The 18,245-nt window shown below is 39.2% G+C and overlaps 1 protein-coding gene and 1 long non-coding RNA gene across 2 annotated transcripts; one reads left to right on the top strand and one right to left on the bottom strand.

Annotated features, from left to right (window-relative positions):
* Nucleotides 1-3,302: 3,302 nt before the first annotated feature.
* LOC121402866 lies at nt 3,303-4,165 on the top strand. The gene is made up of 2 exons (XR_005966834.1): nt 3,303-3,552; nt 3,960-4,165. It is a non-coding gene; the product is annotated as an uncharacterized LOC121402866 (long non-coding RNA).
* Nucleotides 4,166-8,134: 3,969 nt separating this feature from the next.
* Nucleotides 8,135-17,906, bottom strand: psmd6.L (proteasome 26S subunit, non-ATPase 6 L homeolog). Its single transcript, NM_001086993.1, is given in 8 exon segments — nt 8,135-8,434; nt 8,518-8,595; nt 9,946-10,114; nt 12,600-12,708; nt 14,903-15,122; nt 15,207-15,352; nt 16,395-16,600; nt 17,698-17,906. Coding segments are annotated over 8 exon segments (1,170 nt in total). The 5' UTR covers nt 17,843-17,906; the 3' UTR covers nt 8,135-8,337.
* Between the last annotated feature and the right edge of the window lie 339 nt (nt 17,907-18,245).

Below are 18,245 nucleotides of genomic sequence, written 5' to 3'. Positions count from 1 at the left end.
TTATTTTTTTATAGATCCTCTTATACGGATTATAAAGATATATTTTATATAGGGGGTGAAACGTTATTGGAGGTGCAGAGAAATGTCCCGCAGGAAAAATTACCCCCAAAAATGGTGCCCGTGCGATAACGGCTCTAGACCTTTTCAGAATATTGAACGAGATTGGTCAGTGTAACCATCAGTCCCACTGTCTGTGTGTAGCCAATAGGATTTCACGCCTGGGGATGAAATGAGCCAAACTACTCCCTGAGGTTTGGTGCAGATCATTAAAGGGGGGGGGGGTCATCTTAATTTTTAGTAGGTTACCAATTCTAAGCAACATTTCAACTGGTTTTCATTTTTTTTTATAGTTTTTAAATTATTTGACTTTTTTTTTTTTTACCCTTTCAGCCTTCATATGCGGGTCACTGACCCCGTCTAAATACAAATGCTCTGTAAGGCTAAAAATGTATTATTATTGCTACCTTTTATTACTCCACTTTCTATTCAGGCCTCTCCTATTCGTATTAAGATGGATGTATGGTTGCTAGGTTAATTTGGACCTAGCAACCATATTACTAAAATTGCAAACTGGAGAGCTGCTGAATAAAAAGCCAAATTACAAAAAAACACAAACAATAAAAATGAAAACCAATTGCAAATTGTCTCAGAATATCACTCTCTACATCATACTAACTGTTAAAGGTGAACAACCCCTTTAAGTGCATAGGCAGCTTTAACTATAGACAAGTGCCGCTATAGGCCAGGGTGAGGTGTCTGACAACATGGTGATTGGCTGGTTGTGTTCCAAAAAGGATCCCCAGTCATTGATGTCCAAAGCAAAGGGTAAATAAATATAGTATCAGAGGGTTATTGCTTACATAAGATGTATAAAGTACAAAGCCTAGCGGCAGATTTATCAAGGGTCGAATTGTGAATTATTGTTTTTTTTTAATTCTAATGAATTCAGTTTTCCTCTAAATTAGATTGGGGGGTTATTTATTAAAAAAAAAATCTAATATGTAAAACTCGGACTAATTTTTACCGACCCAAAAACTAGAATCGAATTCGACCAAACTTGAATGAAGTTTAATGTCAGGAAAGCTCCAAACGTCTTTATATTGGACACTGGACCTCTCCCATTGACTTATACATGAATTCGGCATGTTGTAGGTGGCGAATAGTCTAATTCCAATTCTTAAAGGGCCAGTGTTCGATAAATCTCCAAAAATCTAATTCGTAAATATGCCCCCTCATGTCTGAAGTATTCTGTTAACAAAAGGACAACCAGTGGGCCGTTCAAACATTTCCAGAGGGTATTCAGCCATGTTGTGGGCTTCAAAGGACTTTGCTGGCAAAACGAATGTCCAGCCCAATTCAATTAGCCATTTAGTTTCTATGCCTGCTAGGTTATGGCTAGTGGTTGGGATGGCTAGTAGTCGGGATGGCTAGTATATATTCAGCAGGTAACTAACACCAGCCCTGAGATCTGTTAATATAACGGAGCTGCCATGTTGTTGTCACTGCCAAGCTAAAATGAAATACCCCTCAGCCTTTTTTATCCCCCCCATCATACAAAAATGACTTGTACCTCCCTCTCTTAGATACGGGAGAACCATTGTTTTACTCCGCAAAAAAGAAAAGTAGGGAAGCACCGAACCCACTATTTTAGATTTGGCCGAATCCTTTGCGAAAAATTTGGCTGAATACCAAACTGAATCCTAATTTGCACATGCAAATTAGGGATTCAGTTTTGTGACAAAAAGTCACATGATTTCCATCCCTGCCCCTAATTTGCATATACAAATTCAGAATCGGACGAATCCTGCTGAAAGAGACCGAATCCTGGATTCCCAAAATCCCTAAAGAAAAGCCATAGAAAAGATATTGGGGCTCATTTATCAACACTGGGCAAATTTGCTCATGGGCTGTTAACTATAGCAACCAATCAGATTGCTGCATTCGTTTTTCTTGCTGCTGGCTTTATAAAGCTAATCACTGATTGGTTGCTATAGGTTACAGCCCATGAGCAAATTTTCCCAATGTTGATAAATGAGCCCCACTGTCTCTTAAATCCAATGGTCAGTATTATATCATTTCTGTTGGCAATGAATGAAAAACACCCATTATATGTGAGAGATATATATATATATTTCCTTTCCGCCATGTACCTGGCGCCTACAAGCCCCGCCCATGTGGTTTCCTGTCCAATGAGAACGCTGCAATTGGAATGCTTTGCAAACCCACGTGTCATAACTGTGGAATAAGGTTAGAAATTCCTTTTCTTGGCTCATGGGAAAAAAACATGTGTTTGGCAGCTAGAATATAAATCTAAATAAAACCAGATCAGTTCAATAACGGAGAGGGGGGGGAATCAGCGTGAAAATTGTGGGTAATTTGTCTTTTTATTATTCTTTAAAACTCCTACAGTTTCATTAACCTACAAAGTGTGTAATATTTTGGAATTCCCCCTTCTGGATATTGAAATGTCCCTATTTCAGAAAGAATATTTTGTTAAGAGAAAATGTACATAGTGAAATATCTGTATTTTTGCACAATTTCTTTTTTCTTATTATCCAGTTCTTGGTACAATGCAGATCATTAGTATTTATTTGTCAATAAAAGAAACTTTACAAGCGCAAGTGCTTCACTGCCAACCCAACGCAGGACGCGTTCTACCCCCAACACTTGATTTTGGGACGGTCTCGTTCGTTTGTAGATTTTTTTTTGGATTTGGGGGGTTTAATCATCGCTTTCTATTGGTTGTCTCATTAATTTAACCTCTTCTGGGCCATGGCTCTCTCACAAGCGCGTGTGTGTGATTATAGATTTAAAGCAAAAACCTACAGAGAAAATGAAAGTGCCTGATAATTTTCAAGCGTGTTCTATTTAGCATCTCCTTAAAACTTGAATGTTCCGTTGTCTATTTTTTTTTTTTTTTGTTTTGGAGTTTGCTTTTCCCACCTGTTCTGAGGTTTCCATCACAGTGAAATCATTGTTGCAGATCTAATATTTTTTTATTTTTAAAATTTCTGCAGGTGTGGGACCTGTTATCCAGAATGCTCGGGACCTGGGGCTTTCCGGACAAAGGGTCTTTATGTGATTTGGATCTTCACTCCTTAAAACTTTTAGAAAATCATGTAAACATGAAAGGGGTGGTTCACCTTTAAGGTAACTTTTATTATGTTATAGAACCGGCCAATTCTAAGCAACTTTTCAATTGGTCTTCATTATTTATTTTTTATTTGCAGCTTTCAAATGGGGGTCGCCGACTCCCTTCTAAGGGCAGAGACACACAGGCAGATTCAGAGAGATAAGTCGCCCAGCAACAAATCGCTTCTTCTTCTGGCGACTAATCTCCCCAAACTGCCTTCCCGCCAGCTAGAATGAAAACCGCTAGCGGGATGTCACTCAGAGCACTTCGTTTTTCTGAAGTCGCCCAAAGATGCCTCACGGGGAAACCAAAAAAACTAAGCGATCCGGCGATTTTCATTCTAGCCAGTGGGGGGCAGTTAGTCACCGCGAAAAAGAGATTTGTAGCTGGGCGACTAATCTTCCCAAATATGACTGTGTGTCTCTGCCCTAAAAAACAAATGCTCTATAAGGCTACAAATGTATTGTTATTGCTACTTTTTATTACTCCTCTTTCTATTCAGGCCTCTCCTATTCATATTCCAGTCTTATTCAAATCAATGCCTGGTTGCTAGGGGAATTTGGACCCTAGTTACCAGATTGCTTAAGATGCAAATTGAAGAGCTGCTGAATATAAAGCTCAAAAACCTTCAATAATAAAAAATTCTAATTTTTAAAATTTGGGTGAATAGGATTGACCTGCAAACTCGAATTGAATTTGAATCAGATTCAAGTTTTTTCAACAAAAAAAGGGTTTTTTTTTTTGTTTTTTTTTTTCAAAAGTCCACCAAACAACTCCAAATTGATTGTAGGAAAAACACCAATTCGTCACGTTTAATATAGTATAGAATAGTCTAATTCAAATTCTTACAGGAACAGTAAATGATACATTTTGAAATTCAAATTTAGACTACTAGTCGATAGTTACACTATAATAAACTCGTAATTTGAATTTAAAAGATTTAAAAATTCGAATTTTCTTAGATAAATCTGTCTCAAAGGTGAACAGCCCCTTTAAATAAACCCAATAGGCTGGTTTTGCCTCCAATAAGGATTAATTATATCTTAGTTGGGATCAAGTACAAGCGACTGTTTTATTATTACACAGAAAAAGGAATTTTTAAAAAAAAATTTGGATTATTTGATTATAATGGAGTCTATGGGCCTTTCCATAATTTGGAACTTTCTGGATAACAGGTTTCCGGATAACAGATCCCATATCTGTATTTGAACAAATTCCCCCCCCCGTACTTCTACGGAATCAGAATTCCAAGTGAAATATTAAAATTGGGAAAGTGTCTTCCTGTAGATTCGTTGCCAATAAAATTCCACTGGTTCCCCCTCGTTCCATTGTTCAGACGAGGTGCGGCCTTGACCAAGGGAAGAATTTCGAATCCCAAATTTTACAACGTAAATTTGTGCACAATTTAACACAAGCACTACAGGTTTGTCAATGTGAATGTAGTTCTTCAAAGCAACGTTGCTCTTTTCTGTTTATTTTTTTATTTTATTTTTTTAGGTTCTAAAAGCAATCTCCTTCTTTAAAAAAAAAAAAAAATACATGTGTGAATAGTTTGATAATTTGTATTCATAATCAAGAGCGTTTGATCAGCTGGACTTTGGCTGCTGTATAGTTCATGAACAAGGACGAAATTAAATAAAATAAATAAATAAAATGTCATGGCATAGAAAAATTACTTTTGGATATTTAAAAAAAAAAAAAAAGAAAATATATAGTCTATTTGTTTTGTAACAAGTTTCTGTAAATAAAATAATTTATACTATTTATAAGAAAAAACATTGTGCTTTGCTTTATGACCAGATATTTAGTTTGTGAAACGAATGAGGCAATAAATAGAGGACTGTTGAATAAACGTGGCTGGTGGCATGAAATCAACCGGAGGTTTCCATGGCAACAGAATGTTGGGGTGCTTCTGTGTACGGAGGAAGTTTGGGGGGTGCCTTGTGTATAAAAATGAAACGGGCAGATTTATCAAGGGTCGAATTTCAAGTTTATGGGAGTTTCTAACAAAAAAAACTCCTATCAACCCCCACAAAATCTAAATTCGGGAAAAAAACGACCAATCGAAGTTTATTTAAAAAAAATTGAATTTAAAAAAAATCGGGTGAATACGATCAAGCTGAAATTTCTAATCGAATTCGAACAGATTTGATGTTTTTCACCCAAAGAAAACATTTTTTTGAAATAAAATATTTTTTTTCAAAAGTCCACCACATGATTCAAATTGATTGCAGGAGGTCCGCATTAGGCCAATCTGGCAAGTGTTAGATGGCGAATAGTCGAATTCGAATTCTTAAAAGGGCAGTACATGATAAATTTCAAAATTCGAATCTCTATTCAAACTATTCCCTAGTCGAATTACACTAAGATAAACTTGAAAAGCAAATTTAAAAATTCGAATTTTTAATTTGACCCTTGATAAATCTGCCCCTTACTGTTATCACATGATTATCCTCAAATGCTAGGTCTATATACAGTAGTATAGTTCACTCATGAAATACAGTAACACCCATGATTTGGCCTCATTCATACCTGGGCTTTGTCCACGTGTCCCAGAAACAGCCAATTAAAAAATGTGTACTGTTTTTATAAGAAACCTGACTGTATGCAGTGAAATTCTCCCTTCATTTACTGCTGTGGATAGGAATTGTCAGATGGTCCCTAACTGCTCTGCAGGGAAACAATCATACTAATGAACAGCAGGGGGAGCCCCCGCCTTACTTCCCAGCCATGCAGAACTCAAGCAGCTTTGTTTGTGTCCCTGAAGAGCAGTTGGCGACTGTGTAAAGATTTGTATTGGATTTTATTTTTCCCTTTACATCCCCTTTACTGTTTCCAACTCCAGCTGCAGGGACAAAGATCATGGAGCCAGATTTAAACAGATAAACTGGGATTCTATTTGGAGGATTATTTTGCTGCAGCCACTGGTTCTGCAGAGTTGGAGAAAGTTTGTATCAAACAACAGAAAAACTATAAAATCCACATTAGATTACATGACAACACAGGACCCAGTGCAGTCTGTATATTCTGATTATTAATCAGTCTTGCTGTATCGGCTTCTGGCAGATATTATTTGATTTGTGCTGTTTTGATCATTTATGACGATCCCTAAGCAGCCCAGACCACACTGAGCATGTGCACAGTCTTGGTCTTGCAAAGATGTATAACAAAGTTACAAGATGGTGACCTCCTGTAGCCAACTTTGAAAGCATAAATCATTTGTTTGATTAGGCTTGTGGTGCAGTAAGTTTGTTTATATTTAGTATACAAAATACAGCATTTCTAGCCTTATTACATTTTACACTTTACTTCCTTTCAAGTGCATAGGACTCCCCCGTGTCTGAGATGTGATGCAGTTACTTGCACTGATATCCGACCCCCACACAACACAGAGCAGTCACAGCAGCCAGACTTTAATGAGGGGCCACTGGCTCAACAGCAATGCCCTAAATTTCTATTTAAATATGTTTCCCAGCTACAGAACTTTATTAAAATGGGATATTGTCATGGGAAAATTTTTTTTTTCAAAACACATCATTTAATAGTGCTGCTCCAGCAGAATTCGGCACGGAAATCCATTTCTCAAAAGAGCAAACAGATTTTTTAAAACTGATGCACTGAATCCAGGATTCGGTTCGGTATTTGGCCATTTTCAGCAGGAATCGGATTCAGCTGAATCCTTGTGCCTGGCTGAACCGAAATTTTTTTGTAGCCACACCCCCTCACTGGTTTCCACATGCAAATTAGGGTTCAGATTCAGTTCAGTATTCAGCCGAATCTTTCACAAACGATTCGGGGGTTCGGCCGAATCCAAAAAAGTGGATTTGGTGCATTCCTAATTTTTTTTATATATTTAAATTTGAAATCTGACATGGGGTTAGACATATTGTCAGTTTCCCAGCTGCCCCCAGTCATGTGACTTGTGCTCTGATAAACTTCAGTCAATCTTTACTGCAAGTTGGAGTGATATCACCTCCCCCCCAGCAGCCAAACAACAGAACAATGGGAAGGTAACCAGATAGCAGCTCCCTAACACAAGATAACAGCTGCCTGGTAGATCTAAGAACAACACTCAATAGTAAAATCCAGGTCTCACTGAGACACATTCAGTTACATTGAGTAGGAGAAACAACAGCCTGCCAGAAAGCAGTTCCATCCTAAAGTTCTGGCTCTTTCTGAAATCACATGACCAGGCAAAATGACCTGAGATGCACCTACACACCAATATTACAACTAAATACACTTGCTGGTTCAGGAATGACATTTTATATTGTAGAGTGAATTATTTGCAGTGTAATTTAGAAATAAAAACATGACATAATCCCTCTCTCATATAATCCAGCTACAGAACTCTAGTCTCCCATTGTACCGTCCCACCAAACTGTAAGGGGCAGATTTATCAAGGGGCAAATGCCAAAGTAATGGGAGTTTTTTTGAACTCCCATAACTTCAAGATTCTAATTAAAAAAGACCAACCAAAATGTATTAAAAGATTCAAAGTTTTTTTTTCTGTGGGTGAATAGGCCGTATGCATTTGAAAATTTAAAGTTTTTTTTTCTGAAAAAACTTACAATTGAATACGATGTTACTTTAATTCAAACTATTCCAATTCAAAGTCCACCAATTGACTCCAAATTGGTTCTAGGAGGTCCCCCATAGGCTAAAACAGCAATTCGGCAGGTGTTAGATGGCGAATGGTTGAAGTTAAATTTCAATATTCAAATTTTTTCCAAACTCAAATCGAATTTGGACTATTCCCTAGTCGAAGTAGACAAAAAATAGCTTGAAATTCAAATTTTTACACTTCGACCCTTGATGAATGTGCCCCTCAGACTTCCATGTCGCTCGTTTCAGCCAGTACTACAATAACCACTTTCCCCCAGTAAATTGTGATCAAATGGAACTGGAATAAAATAAAAATCCAATAAAGAAAATCAGCCCGAGAAAGAGAACAGATTTATTTTTTGTTTTTATTTAGATATTTTTTCCTTTTTTTTTTTGTTTTCCTTTTTTTTCTCTTCTCATTGCAATCGCTGGATTGTTCACATTCTGTTAAACTGTAAAAAAAACCCCAACTACAGGCGTTGGTACATGTGACACAACACGGAGTAATAAGACGGGATATTATACGCGGCTCAGTCGGGTTTCTACACCTCAATCCATTCTCCCGCAATAATAAAAAAAGGAAAGCGCCGGGGGCGGGACTACATGTTGATGACCCGCGAGAGTTTCTGGACTCGGTTCAGTAACAGGTCGCCCCTCTTTATCGTCTCTTGGTACTGCCAGTTCTTGCTGTCAGGTCTGAAAGAGAAGTAAATGGGGAATGAGAATCCCTGGGATTGGCTGGAGCATGAACTGTAACCCTGAAGCTGGCAATCTCTTACCTGTTGGTCTCTACGATCTCGTTGACTTTGTCGATCTTACAGTGTAACCGTCCCGCCGCTATAAACCTGGAGAGTTCCCTATAAACACAAAACCAAACAATTATACTCCATTTCTACGTTCTCTAGACATGGGGTTTTTATTTGAATATTGATAAAAAACATTTTTATTCAGTTTTCTAAAGCACAAAACATTTTCAATCCAATATATATATATATATATATCAATCATGCATCTTACAATGCAGAGGAATAAAACACACAAGTATAAGCACAATAATTGCATCGTACAAGGGTGATAATCAAAATCAACAAATAAAGCAATAAGTAGGGATGCACCGAATCCACTATTGGGATTTGGCCGAACCCCCAGTGAAAGATTTGGCCAAATACTGAACCCGATCCTAATTTGCATATGGAAATTAAGAGCAGGAAAGGAAAAAGTGGATAAAAAAAATCTTCTTTTGTGATGAAGTGTCAAGTGATTTCCCTACCCACCCCTTATTTACATATGCAAATTAGGATTCAGTTCGGCCAGGCACAAGGATTCAGCCGAATTCAAATCCTAGTGAAAAAGGCAGAATCCTGGCCAAATCCCGAATTTGGTACATCCCTAGTTATAAGAATTAATCTATTCAACCTAAAACTAAACCTATACTGGGGCTTGAGCATGCTCAGTTTGCTCCTCTCTCCCTTCCTGCACTTATCTGAGCCCAGAGCTATGAGTGAACAGGGAGAGACTCAGGCAGGAAGTGATGTTACACCAAGCTAATATGGCAGCTGCTATCCTAAACAAACAGAGAGAGTTTCTAGAGCTGTTTACTCAGGTATGGTAAAGCATTCTACAGAATAAATATAGTGTTATAGATTGGTAATCTATTGGAAATAAACTGCTTTGGTAGCTTTCCTTCTCCTTTAAAGCTGTAAGCGCTCCAAAATAGGGTCCACTTGATCGAAATAAAGAGACCAATTATCAGTGAACCATCGTTATAAATAGGGTTCTTCTGAACTAGTTGTTATGGCCTCTTGCCAGAATAGCCGATTTAATTGAGATAAAATATCTTTTATGGAAGGGGGAAAACTCTAGAATCCAGAACAGAAATAGGGCCTTTTTTTGTAGCCGCCATGAAAACGGAAAATGAAGTTCGAGATCTTATTTGGGTCAGTGTTTACTCAATGTAATAGATGGAGAACTTATGTTTAAAAGGGGCATAAACTGGGGACAGAAGTTTAAATTCAACTTCGAGCAAATTATTTTTTGCCATACTGGGGTAATTATAAGGACAACTCCAAAGATAAAGAAGTTCACATTTTCGATAACGATAAATGCCCCAGGCCAATATCTGAACAATAAAGCTTCCCATATCCAAGATGTATTAGTTTAAAGTGTTGATTGATAACAATTTCTCTTCTAACAGTAACTGAACTCACTGGTCTATGAACTCCACTCCGACACCAAACGCCTCGGCCATGTAGCCCAGTGTCAGCGAGCGATACGACTCGAGAAGTTGCCCGTACGTCTGGATCCGCATTTCCCTCACGTAGTAGCGATAGTGAGAGGCGAAGAGCCAGTCCTCCTTCAGCTCTTGTTCCACAGCAGCTGAAACAGAGAATATCTGTTATAATACACAAAAGCCATGAATATCCTGTAAATTATATCCTTATAAACGGTGAGTTCTGATGTCATCAGTTATAAACGGTGAGTTCTGATGTCATTTCTGTCACATGACTCACTGAAACTTGTGTATTATAATAAATAAAGTACCCCCAGTTGCAAAATATGAGGATATTAGAAGTTACCTTGGGGTTCCATGACCTGTATAAAAACATGAAACGCCTCGGTAACTATAATATCCTTATAATTTACAAGAGGGGGTACTTTATTCACTATTTATTCTCCACCAATAATATCGAGGGACGCAGACCAAGGACAGTGCGATGCAGAATAGAGACAACTATAGATCACGATGCATCTGACAATGATACGAGTATTCTCAATACCTCCTCCAGTTACACCTGGATCACACTAACAACTACTCTTCTTACTGACCACTGGTCTCTACGCTCATCATTTTGTTCTATTCTCGAGGCTTTTGCATTCAGACATTTCTAACCACAAAAAGCTGCGCATGAACGTTTCTACCTTCTACTGTATCTTGTGGACATGCACGTGTCAGCAGTTCTTAAAGGAACAGTTCAGTGTAAAAATAAAAACTGGGTAAATAGATAGGCTGTGCAAAATAAAAAATGTATCTAATATAGTTAGTTAGCCAAAAATGTAATGTATAAAGGCTGGAGTGACTGGATGTGTAACATAATAGCCAGAACACTACTTCCTGCTTTTCAACTCTCTAACTCTGAGTTAGTCAGTGACTATAAGGGGGGCCACATGGGACATAATTGTTGAGTGAGTTTGTAATTGATCCTCAGCATTCAGCTCAGATTCAAAAGCAATAATTATGACCCATGTGACCCCCCCTCGAGTCTCTGGTTACTGCCTGGTAACCAGGGTAACCAATCAGTGGAAAGCAAGAGAGCAGAAAAGCAGGAAGTAGTGTTCTGGCTATTATGTTACATATCCAGTCACTCCAGCCTTTATACATTACATTTTTGGCTAACTAACTATATTAGAAACATTTTTTATTTTGCACAGTCCATCTATTTACCCAGTTTTTATCTTTATACTGAACTGTTCTTTAAAGGGGTTGTTCATCTTTGAATTAACTGTTTTATTTAGGGTGCTGGGGTCCAAATTTACGGTTGCTAGGGTCCAAATTACCCTAGCAACCATACACTGCATCGAGTTGTGAATTTATTCGAAGTAGAATATAAACTCACAAACTCAACCTGATTGATAGATAACCCCTTAAAAGTGTGGTTCACTGTTATTTTTTTTTATTATGTTATAGAATGGCTAATTCTAGGCAACTTTTCAATTGACCTTCACATTTTATATATATATATATATATATATATATATATATACCCCCCCGCCCATCTTGACACTCATGTCTGTGGATGATTTGTAGCAGAATACTAGTATTTACCAGTACTGATGCTTTCTTTACACCTATTGGCCCGAATGAGATGTTGTGCTCACCGCTAATTTTTAAAACCATTAGGCGGGGGTACAATGAGGCTGTGACCACAAAATAAATATAGACAAATACAAGAGTCCTCTATGTTATAGTTTATACAGGAGCAGTGACCAGCTCCATGTTGTAGCCCCCACCCCTCCCAGCTATAGTCAGGTGATCCCACTGGTGTCTAATAAAAGGGCAGCCAAGTTTGGGAGTTTTACTTTGAAAGCAGCTAGTAAGTTGCAGGTAAAACTTAGTCCCTTTGTAAAATGTATAATGAAGCAATTGAATTCTTAATGAATCAGATGAAAATTGAGCATAGGACTGGCCAGATATGGGATGACTTTGACGTAGTTGTTCAGCTTAAATATATTGCAATATATGGACAAACAATCCCTGTTTTGTTTAAAGGGGAAGGCATTTTTCAGTAGCAGTAGCACAAAATGTCTCTGTCTTAAATATATTGATAATGGGTTGAGTGCAGAGGACTCTTGTATTTGTCTTTATGTATTTTGTGGTCACAGCCTCATTGCACCCCCGCCTAATTTATATATATATATATATACACACACACTGTTTTTGAATTTTTTGCCTTTTCCTGTTTTACTCTTTCTAGCATATTAAATGGGGGTCATCTAAAAAACAAAGGCTACAAATGTATTGTTATTGCTACTTTTTATTACTCATCTTTCTATTCAGGCCACTCCTATTCATATTCCAGTCTCTTATTCAAATCAGTGCATGGTTGCTAGGGGAATTTGGACCCTAGCAACCATATGGCTGAAATTGCAAACTGGAGAGCTGCTGAATAAAAAGCTAAATAACTCAAAAACCACAAATAATAATAAATGAAAACCAATTGGAAATTATCTCAGAATATCCCTCTCTAAAAGTTAATTTAAAGATGAACAACCCCGTTTAACTACACCCTGTGTCTGCTCATAATTGAAATATGATGTGATGGTTTTTGTTCATTTAAAGACATAGATAGAAAGGGAAACTCACCCAGGGACTGGAAGAAGACGGCGTATCGACACTCATACATTGAGAACAGATACTGCCGGACTGTGGGTAAGCTGTGCAGCACCTCTAGGATCTCTGCCCCTTTAATAACCTACAACAAGAGCGGTTTCTTTAAAAGTGGGCAAGAGAGAATTCTGGGTTTCAAGCAGTAAAACATTTATGAAAACACGGATATATGGAGATAGTTACTGTTACGAGAAAGGGAATCACCCCTTAAAGGACAACTAAACCCTAAAAATGAATGTGGATAAAAATGGCATATTTTATATACTGAACTTATTGCACGAGGCTAAAGTTTGAGCTTGTCAATAGCAGCAATGATCCAGGACTTCAAACTTGTCACAGGGGGTCACCATCTTGGAAAGTGTCTGTGACACTCACATGCTCAGTGGGCTCTGATTGGCTGTTGAGAAGCTAAGCTTAGGGCTCGTCACTAATTATCCAGCAGAAAACGAGCTTCCCTGGCTGTAATATAAGCTGATGCTACAGGTTTGCTGATTATTAAATTCTGATGCTAATTGCACTGGTTTCTGTGCTGCCATGTAGTAATTATGTGTATTAATTACTAATCAGCCTTATATTGTGACATTTCTATTCTATGTGTACTGTATATTGTGAGTGGCTCCCTAAGCTCAGTAAGTGACAGCAGCACAGAGCATGTGCAGTGAATCAGCAGAAAAGAAGATGGGGAGCTACTGGGGCATCTTTGGAGACACAGATCTTTACTGCTAAAGGGCTGTGGTTGCCTTGGGCTGGTACAGAAGCCCAAAACATCATGTACAACATTTCTACCTACTTCTTTAGTTAAGTTTTAGTTCTCCTTTAAACAGATCTTCACAGTGTAAGCCAAAAGAAGAAAAAGTAGTAACCCCACACTGTCTGTTTACTTTATTTGTCTCGATTACTATAATAAATTAAGTGAACGTGTAAAGTGCTTAGTGCTAAATATAAGTGCAAGAATTACATGCTCATATTTCATCCAAATAACTTAGTACATATATTCCAATTAATAACCAAATATGTATCAGTTCATTGATTAAAGTGCCAGTGCGTGCAACGTATCGATTAGAATATAAATTCATCCACACGTTAATTAAATTATTACATACAAATCAAGTATTGTTCTTAAAAACTATTTTTGTATAAATGATTAAATAGCTAGCATTTCATGAGTTAAAAGTTTGAAATTGAAAATAGAGTAGAGGTAGAGGTGTCCCAAAATCTACTACCTAAGTTTTTTCTAGGCCTACTTAGGTAGTAGATCAAACATGATTAATATATATATGTGCCTTTCTGTTAGGGCTCAGGTATGGGATTTAGGGAGTTATGTAATAGAAGGCACTAAGTTTGCTCATGGGCAGTAACCCAAAGCAACCAATCAGGAGCTAGCATTTACTGGTCACCTGTTTAAATACAATCATCTTATTGGTTGCTATGAGTTTCTGCTCCTGGGCAAACTTAATGCCTTTTATTACATTAGGGGGTTAGTATCTAAAAGCACATTATCGACAAAGAGCGCAATCCAGGCAATTCTGTACATCAATAATTATCCATTCTTATCTGGAATAATCAGACAAAGAGCTCAGCCCAAACAATATTTAAAGGGAAAGTCAACCCTAATAAAAGAAAACATTATTTTAAGCAACTTTCCAATATAAATTCATTACAATGCTTCTATGGTTTTGAAGTTATTTGTAAATGTATTGCTACTGAAAGCAGTGCTTGTCCCTTTCTGTTCTCCGCACTGCTGGTTCAGGCTGTTGATACAATGTAAGACAAGGCAGATCTTTCTTTGCTGGCGAACTAAGACTTTTGCAACATTGTTTAAAAAGTAACAACCAGGAGTTAAACAAATTGCTTTCAATAGAAACTGTTTTTAAAAATAACTTTGAAAGCACTGAAAATTAATTGAATTCATGTATATTGGAAAGTTGCTTAGAATTGTTTTTTCTTTTATTAGGCAACCTTTAATTTTAGGGTTGATTTGCCTTTAAGTTGAGTTTCAATGAATATACCTGAACATCTTAAACATTTACCTCAATCTCACCTGAACCTTCATGTTGGAACTTTACATTCTAAAGGGGCAGTTTCAACTCACGGGAATGAACAAACGTCTTTCGAAATGACTGTGACCCACAAACTCGTCAACTTTATTATGTGCGGGTGTCTCAGAATTAGACTGTTTTCTACTGCCCCCCTTTTGATTGGACGACTGGCTAATAGTCCCAACTCCTGTTGTTGCAAAGTGTCATCTCCCACCCACAAACTGACAGTTGAGCATATACCTTCTCTCGTAGGTCTGGCCGGTCGAGGGCAATCATACTGACGTACACAGTGTATGTGACAAAGGTTTTGTAGTCCATCAGTTCATATGATGTGAATGTGGAGACGGTGTCCAGGAAGAGGTCGGCCGCTTGTTTGAAGTCTCTGATGGCCACACAGTACAGGCCCTGATACACCTTCAAGCGGTTCCGTCGGTCCCAGTCTCCGCCTTCTTCTATGAGACTTTGGAAGAAAAGATAATGAATCCCCCAATGGAAATGGCGTCACACAACAGGAGGAACCCGAGAGACCCACAAACTCACTCACCTTCTGGCTTTCTCTGTGTTACGTGTGATGAGATCATTGTCCATATAGAACAGGCCAATCCTCAGGAGGTAAAACACAATATCCAAGCGGTGCCCAAGGGCCACAGTCTTATCATAAGTCTTACGGAAAGCAGTGAGGGCCCCTTCCTAAAATAAGAGCCGTCAGTAAATCCTCTGTTAGATAACAGTAAATATAACTGGAACATTGTGATGTCAAAATGCACTGGTTATACCTACGTCTCCCCCTCTTAAAGGGGTTGTTCACCTTTGAAACAACATTTAATATGACGTAGAGAGTGATATTCAGAGACAATTTGCAATTGGTTTTAATTTTTTAGTGTTTTTTTTTTAATTCAGCAGCTCTCCGATTGGCAATTTCTGTAATATGGTTGCTAGGGTTCAAATTCCCCTAGCAACCCTGCATTGATCTGAATAAGAGACTGGACTAGGAATAGGAGAGGCCTGAATAGAAAGATGAGTAATAAAAAGTAGCAATAACAATAGATGTGTAGCCTTACAGAGCATTTGTTTTTTTAGATGGGGTCAGTGACCCTCATTTGGAAACTGAAAAGAGTGAGAAGGCAAATTATTCAAAAACTATAAAGAAGAAAAAATGAAGACCAATTGAAAAGTTACTTAGAATTAACGATTCCATAATATACTAAAAGTTAACTAAAAGGTGAGCCACCTCTTTCCAATATCCCTATGGAGTACATGGAAGGGGTGGTTCACCTTTGTCTTACAATGGACATTTCAATTGGTCTTCATTTTTTAAAATAGGGTTTGAATTATTTGCCTTCCTCGTCTGACTCCAGCTTTCAAAAAAAAAACAACAAAAAAAACACCTTTACTCTGTAAGGCTATAACTTTATTGGTAATTATTACTTATCTTTCTCTTCAGACCCGCTCCTCATTACATTTCAGACTTTCATTCAATCCGCTGATTGGTTGCTAGGGTAGTTTGCACCCTACCAACCAGATAGCTGCTGAAATTGCAAACTGGAGAGCTGCTGAGTAAAAAGCAAAATAATAAACAATAAAAACAAATTGTATCAGAATATCACTTTCCACATCATAGAGTTAGTTAATTTAAAGGTGCACAGTCCCTTTGCTAGTATATAAGATACACCCCAGGAGGAAGAGGGGGGTCAGCAGTAATGTTAAAGTAATGTACAAACATGGAGCTGACCTTGTCGCCAATTCTACACAAATACTCGGCTCTGGCCATCATGGCGTCCCGGATCTCACTCTCCCCCAAATTCTGCTCCGCATCTTCCAGCTCATTGTCCAGTCTCTTCAGCTCCTCCTCGTTGGCTTTTTTCATTTTATTCAACAGGTCAGTGTCCACCGTCCAGTCCAGATGTTTGCACAGACCCTCGTAGTAAGGAGCCATATCTGAGAGGGGGAGAGAAGGTGCAGGGAGTCAGGAGTTAACCCTGTACAGTGTATTGTTTGTCTAAACAAGTCCGTCCAGCCTGCAGCCCCCCATTCCTGATCCCACCGGGGATCACACTGCTGCACCCTGAGCTGTAACACAATGAGATGTAACAGTAACACAATGAGATGTAATGGGTCCTCTGGTTGTTAAACTACAAGAGCCAACGGTTTTTACTAATGCTGGGAGTTGTAATAGAAGAAGGTTCCTGCAGGGGATTCTGGGAGCTGTAGTTCAGACACAGCAGGAGGGGCAGCAGACTAAGAAAAGGGGGGTAACTAAACAGAAAGAGGAGTTTGAGGAGATTCCCAATAATGATCAGTGTGATGTGTCTCCCCCTGGGCACAATTACAGTTTGGGGAATATTATAATAAATAATAAGCGCCATAATTGCCCCGAGGAGCTGGGGGGGTTGTTTGGAGTCATGTGACATTAGTATTTTATTATTATTATCCTTTGTTTATAGATCACTGACATTCAGAGATGATACGTCATTATCACCAGCCCCTAGAGAAGAGGCGACTGTTCAACAACCATAATTCTTCCATTATTAAGCAGTTTTTCACATAAAGAAATAGAGATTGACCATGAAATAGGCCAAATGTTAAGAAGGAAGAGGGTCACCGACCCCTGGGACTTTTCCTGGTCTCCCTATGGGCCAGTCCCACACTGACTACAGACCTGACTGCAGGGGATTGTGGGAGCCAGAGGAGCAATTAGATGTCACTGGGCCCCACAGTAAATTAATTGTAGGCCCAACACTTCCAGAGATTGATCTGATTTACTGATATTTATTGGAATTGTATAAGAATTATGGTCTCATTGGGCTCCTGTAGCTCCTGCTCTGATTCCTCTGCAGTTACACGAGGAGCTCAGTTAAATGAATGGAAGAGACGAGGCCCCGAGGCCCAAGTGCTGAGTAATGGGAGCTGCTCACAGGCCCAATGACGGTGCAGATCTGCCCGACCCCTCGTCCCTCAAAGACCCCGCCGCTCCCCCGACCCCCCGCCGCTCCCCCGACCCCCCGCCGCTCCCACTGCCCCCGTGTCCCGCTCACTGTTCACAGTCACCGCCTCCATCAACTCGGTGCGGAGCGGCACATCCCGGCGGTGCTCGGGGAGACTCAGCAGGAACCTGAGCTGCGCGACGCGGAGATCCGGGTTCCTCGGCAGCCCCTCCTCCTCTAGGTTCTCCAGCGGCATCTCGACTCCGGCGGCGGCAGCGGGGGACACAGAAAAAATACCGGCTCGGGATGGACACCGTACGTCACTTCCGGCAGTCGGAACAGGAAACGGTGTTAGAGATGAAGAGCTGCCTGCCGACTAGAGATGGAAACTGTGCTTGTGAGCAGCGCCACCTGCAGGAGAGTCGATGTTATTGCGCACAGTGTTACACAGCGCACCTTGCTGGCCAATAGCTGCAACTACACGTAATGCGCTGAAACTACCGCGGGTAGAGGATATCGCCACCTGCTGCACAAACGAGGTAACTGCATTTACTGTAATGTAATGTGCACAGCGCCACAACCAGTGCTCTCTATAAGAACCGAAACTGCGGCTCACGCCGAGTAAGCGGATCAGTGTTCATTTCTGAGCGCGTCATATT

This window comes from Xenopus laevis, chromosome 4L, assembly GCF_017654675.1.
Source record: "Xenopus laevis strain J_2021 chromosome 4L, Xenopus_laevis_v10.1, whole genome shotgun sequence".
Taxonomy (NCBI): Eukaryota; Metazoa; Chordata; class Amphibia; order Anura; family Pipidae; genus Xenopus; species Xenopus laevis.
The sequence above is the reverse complement of the archived record's forward strand: the minus strand, read 5'-3'. Positions and strand labels throughout refer to the sequence as shown.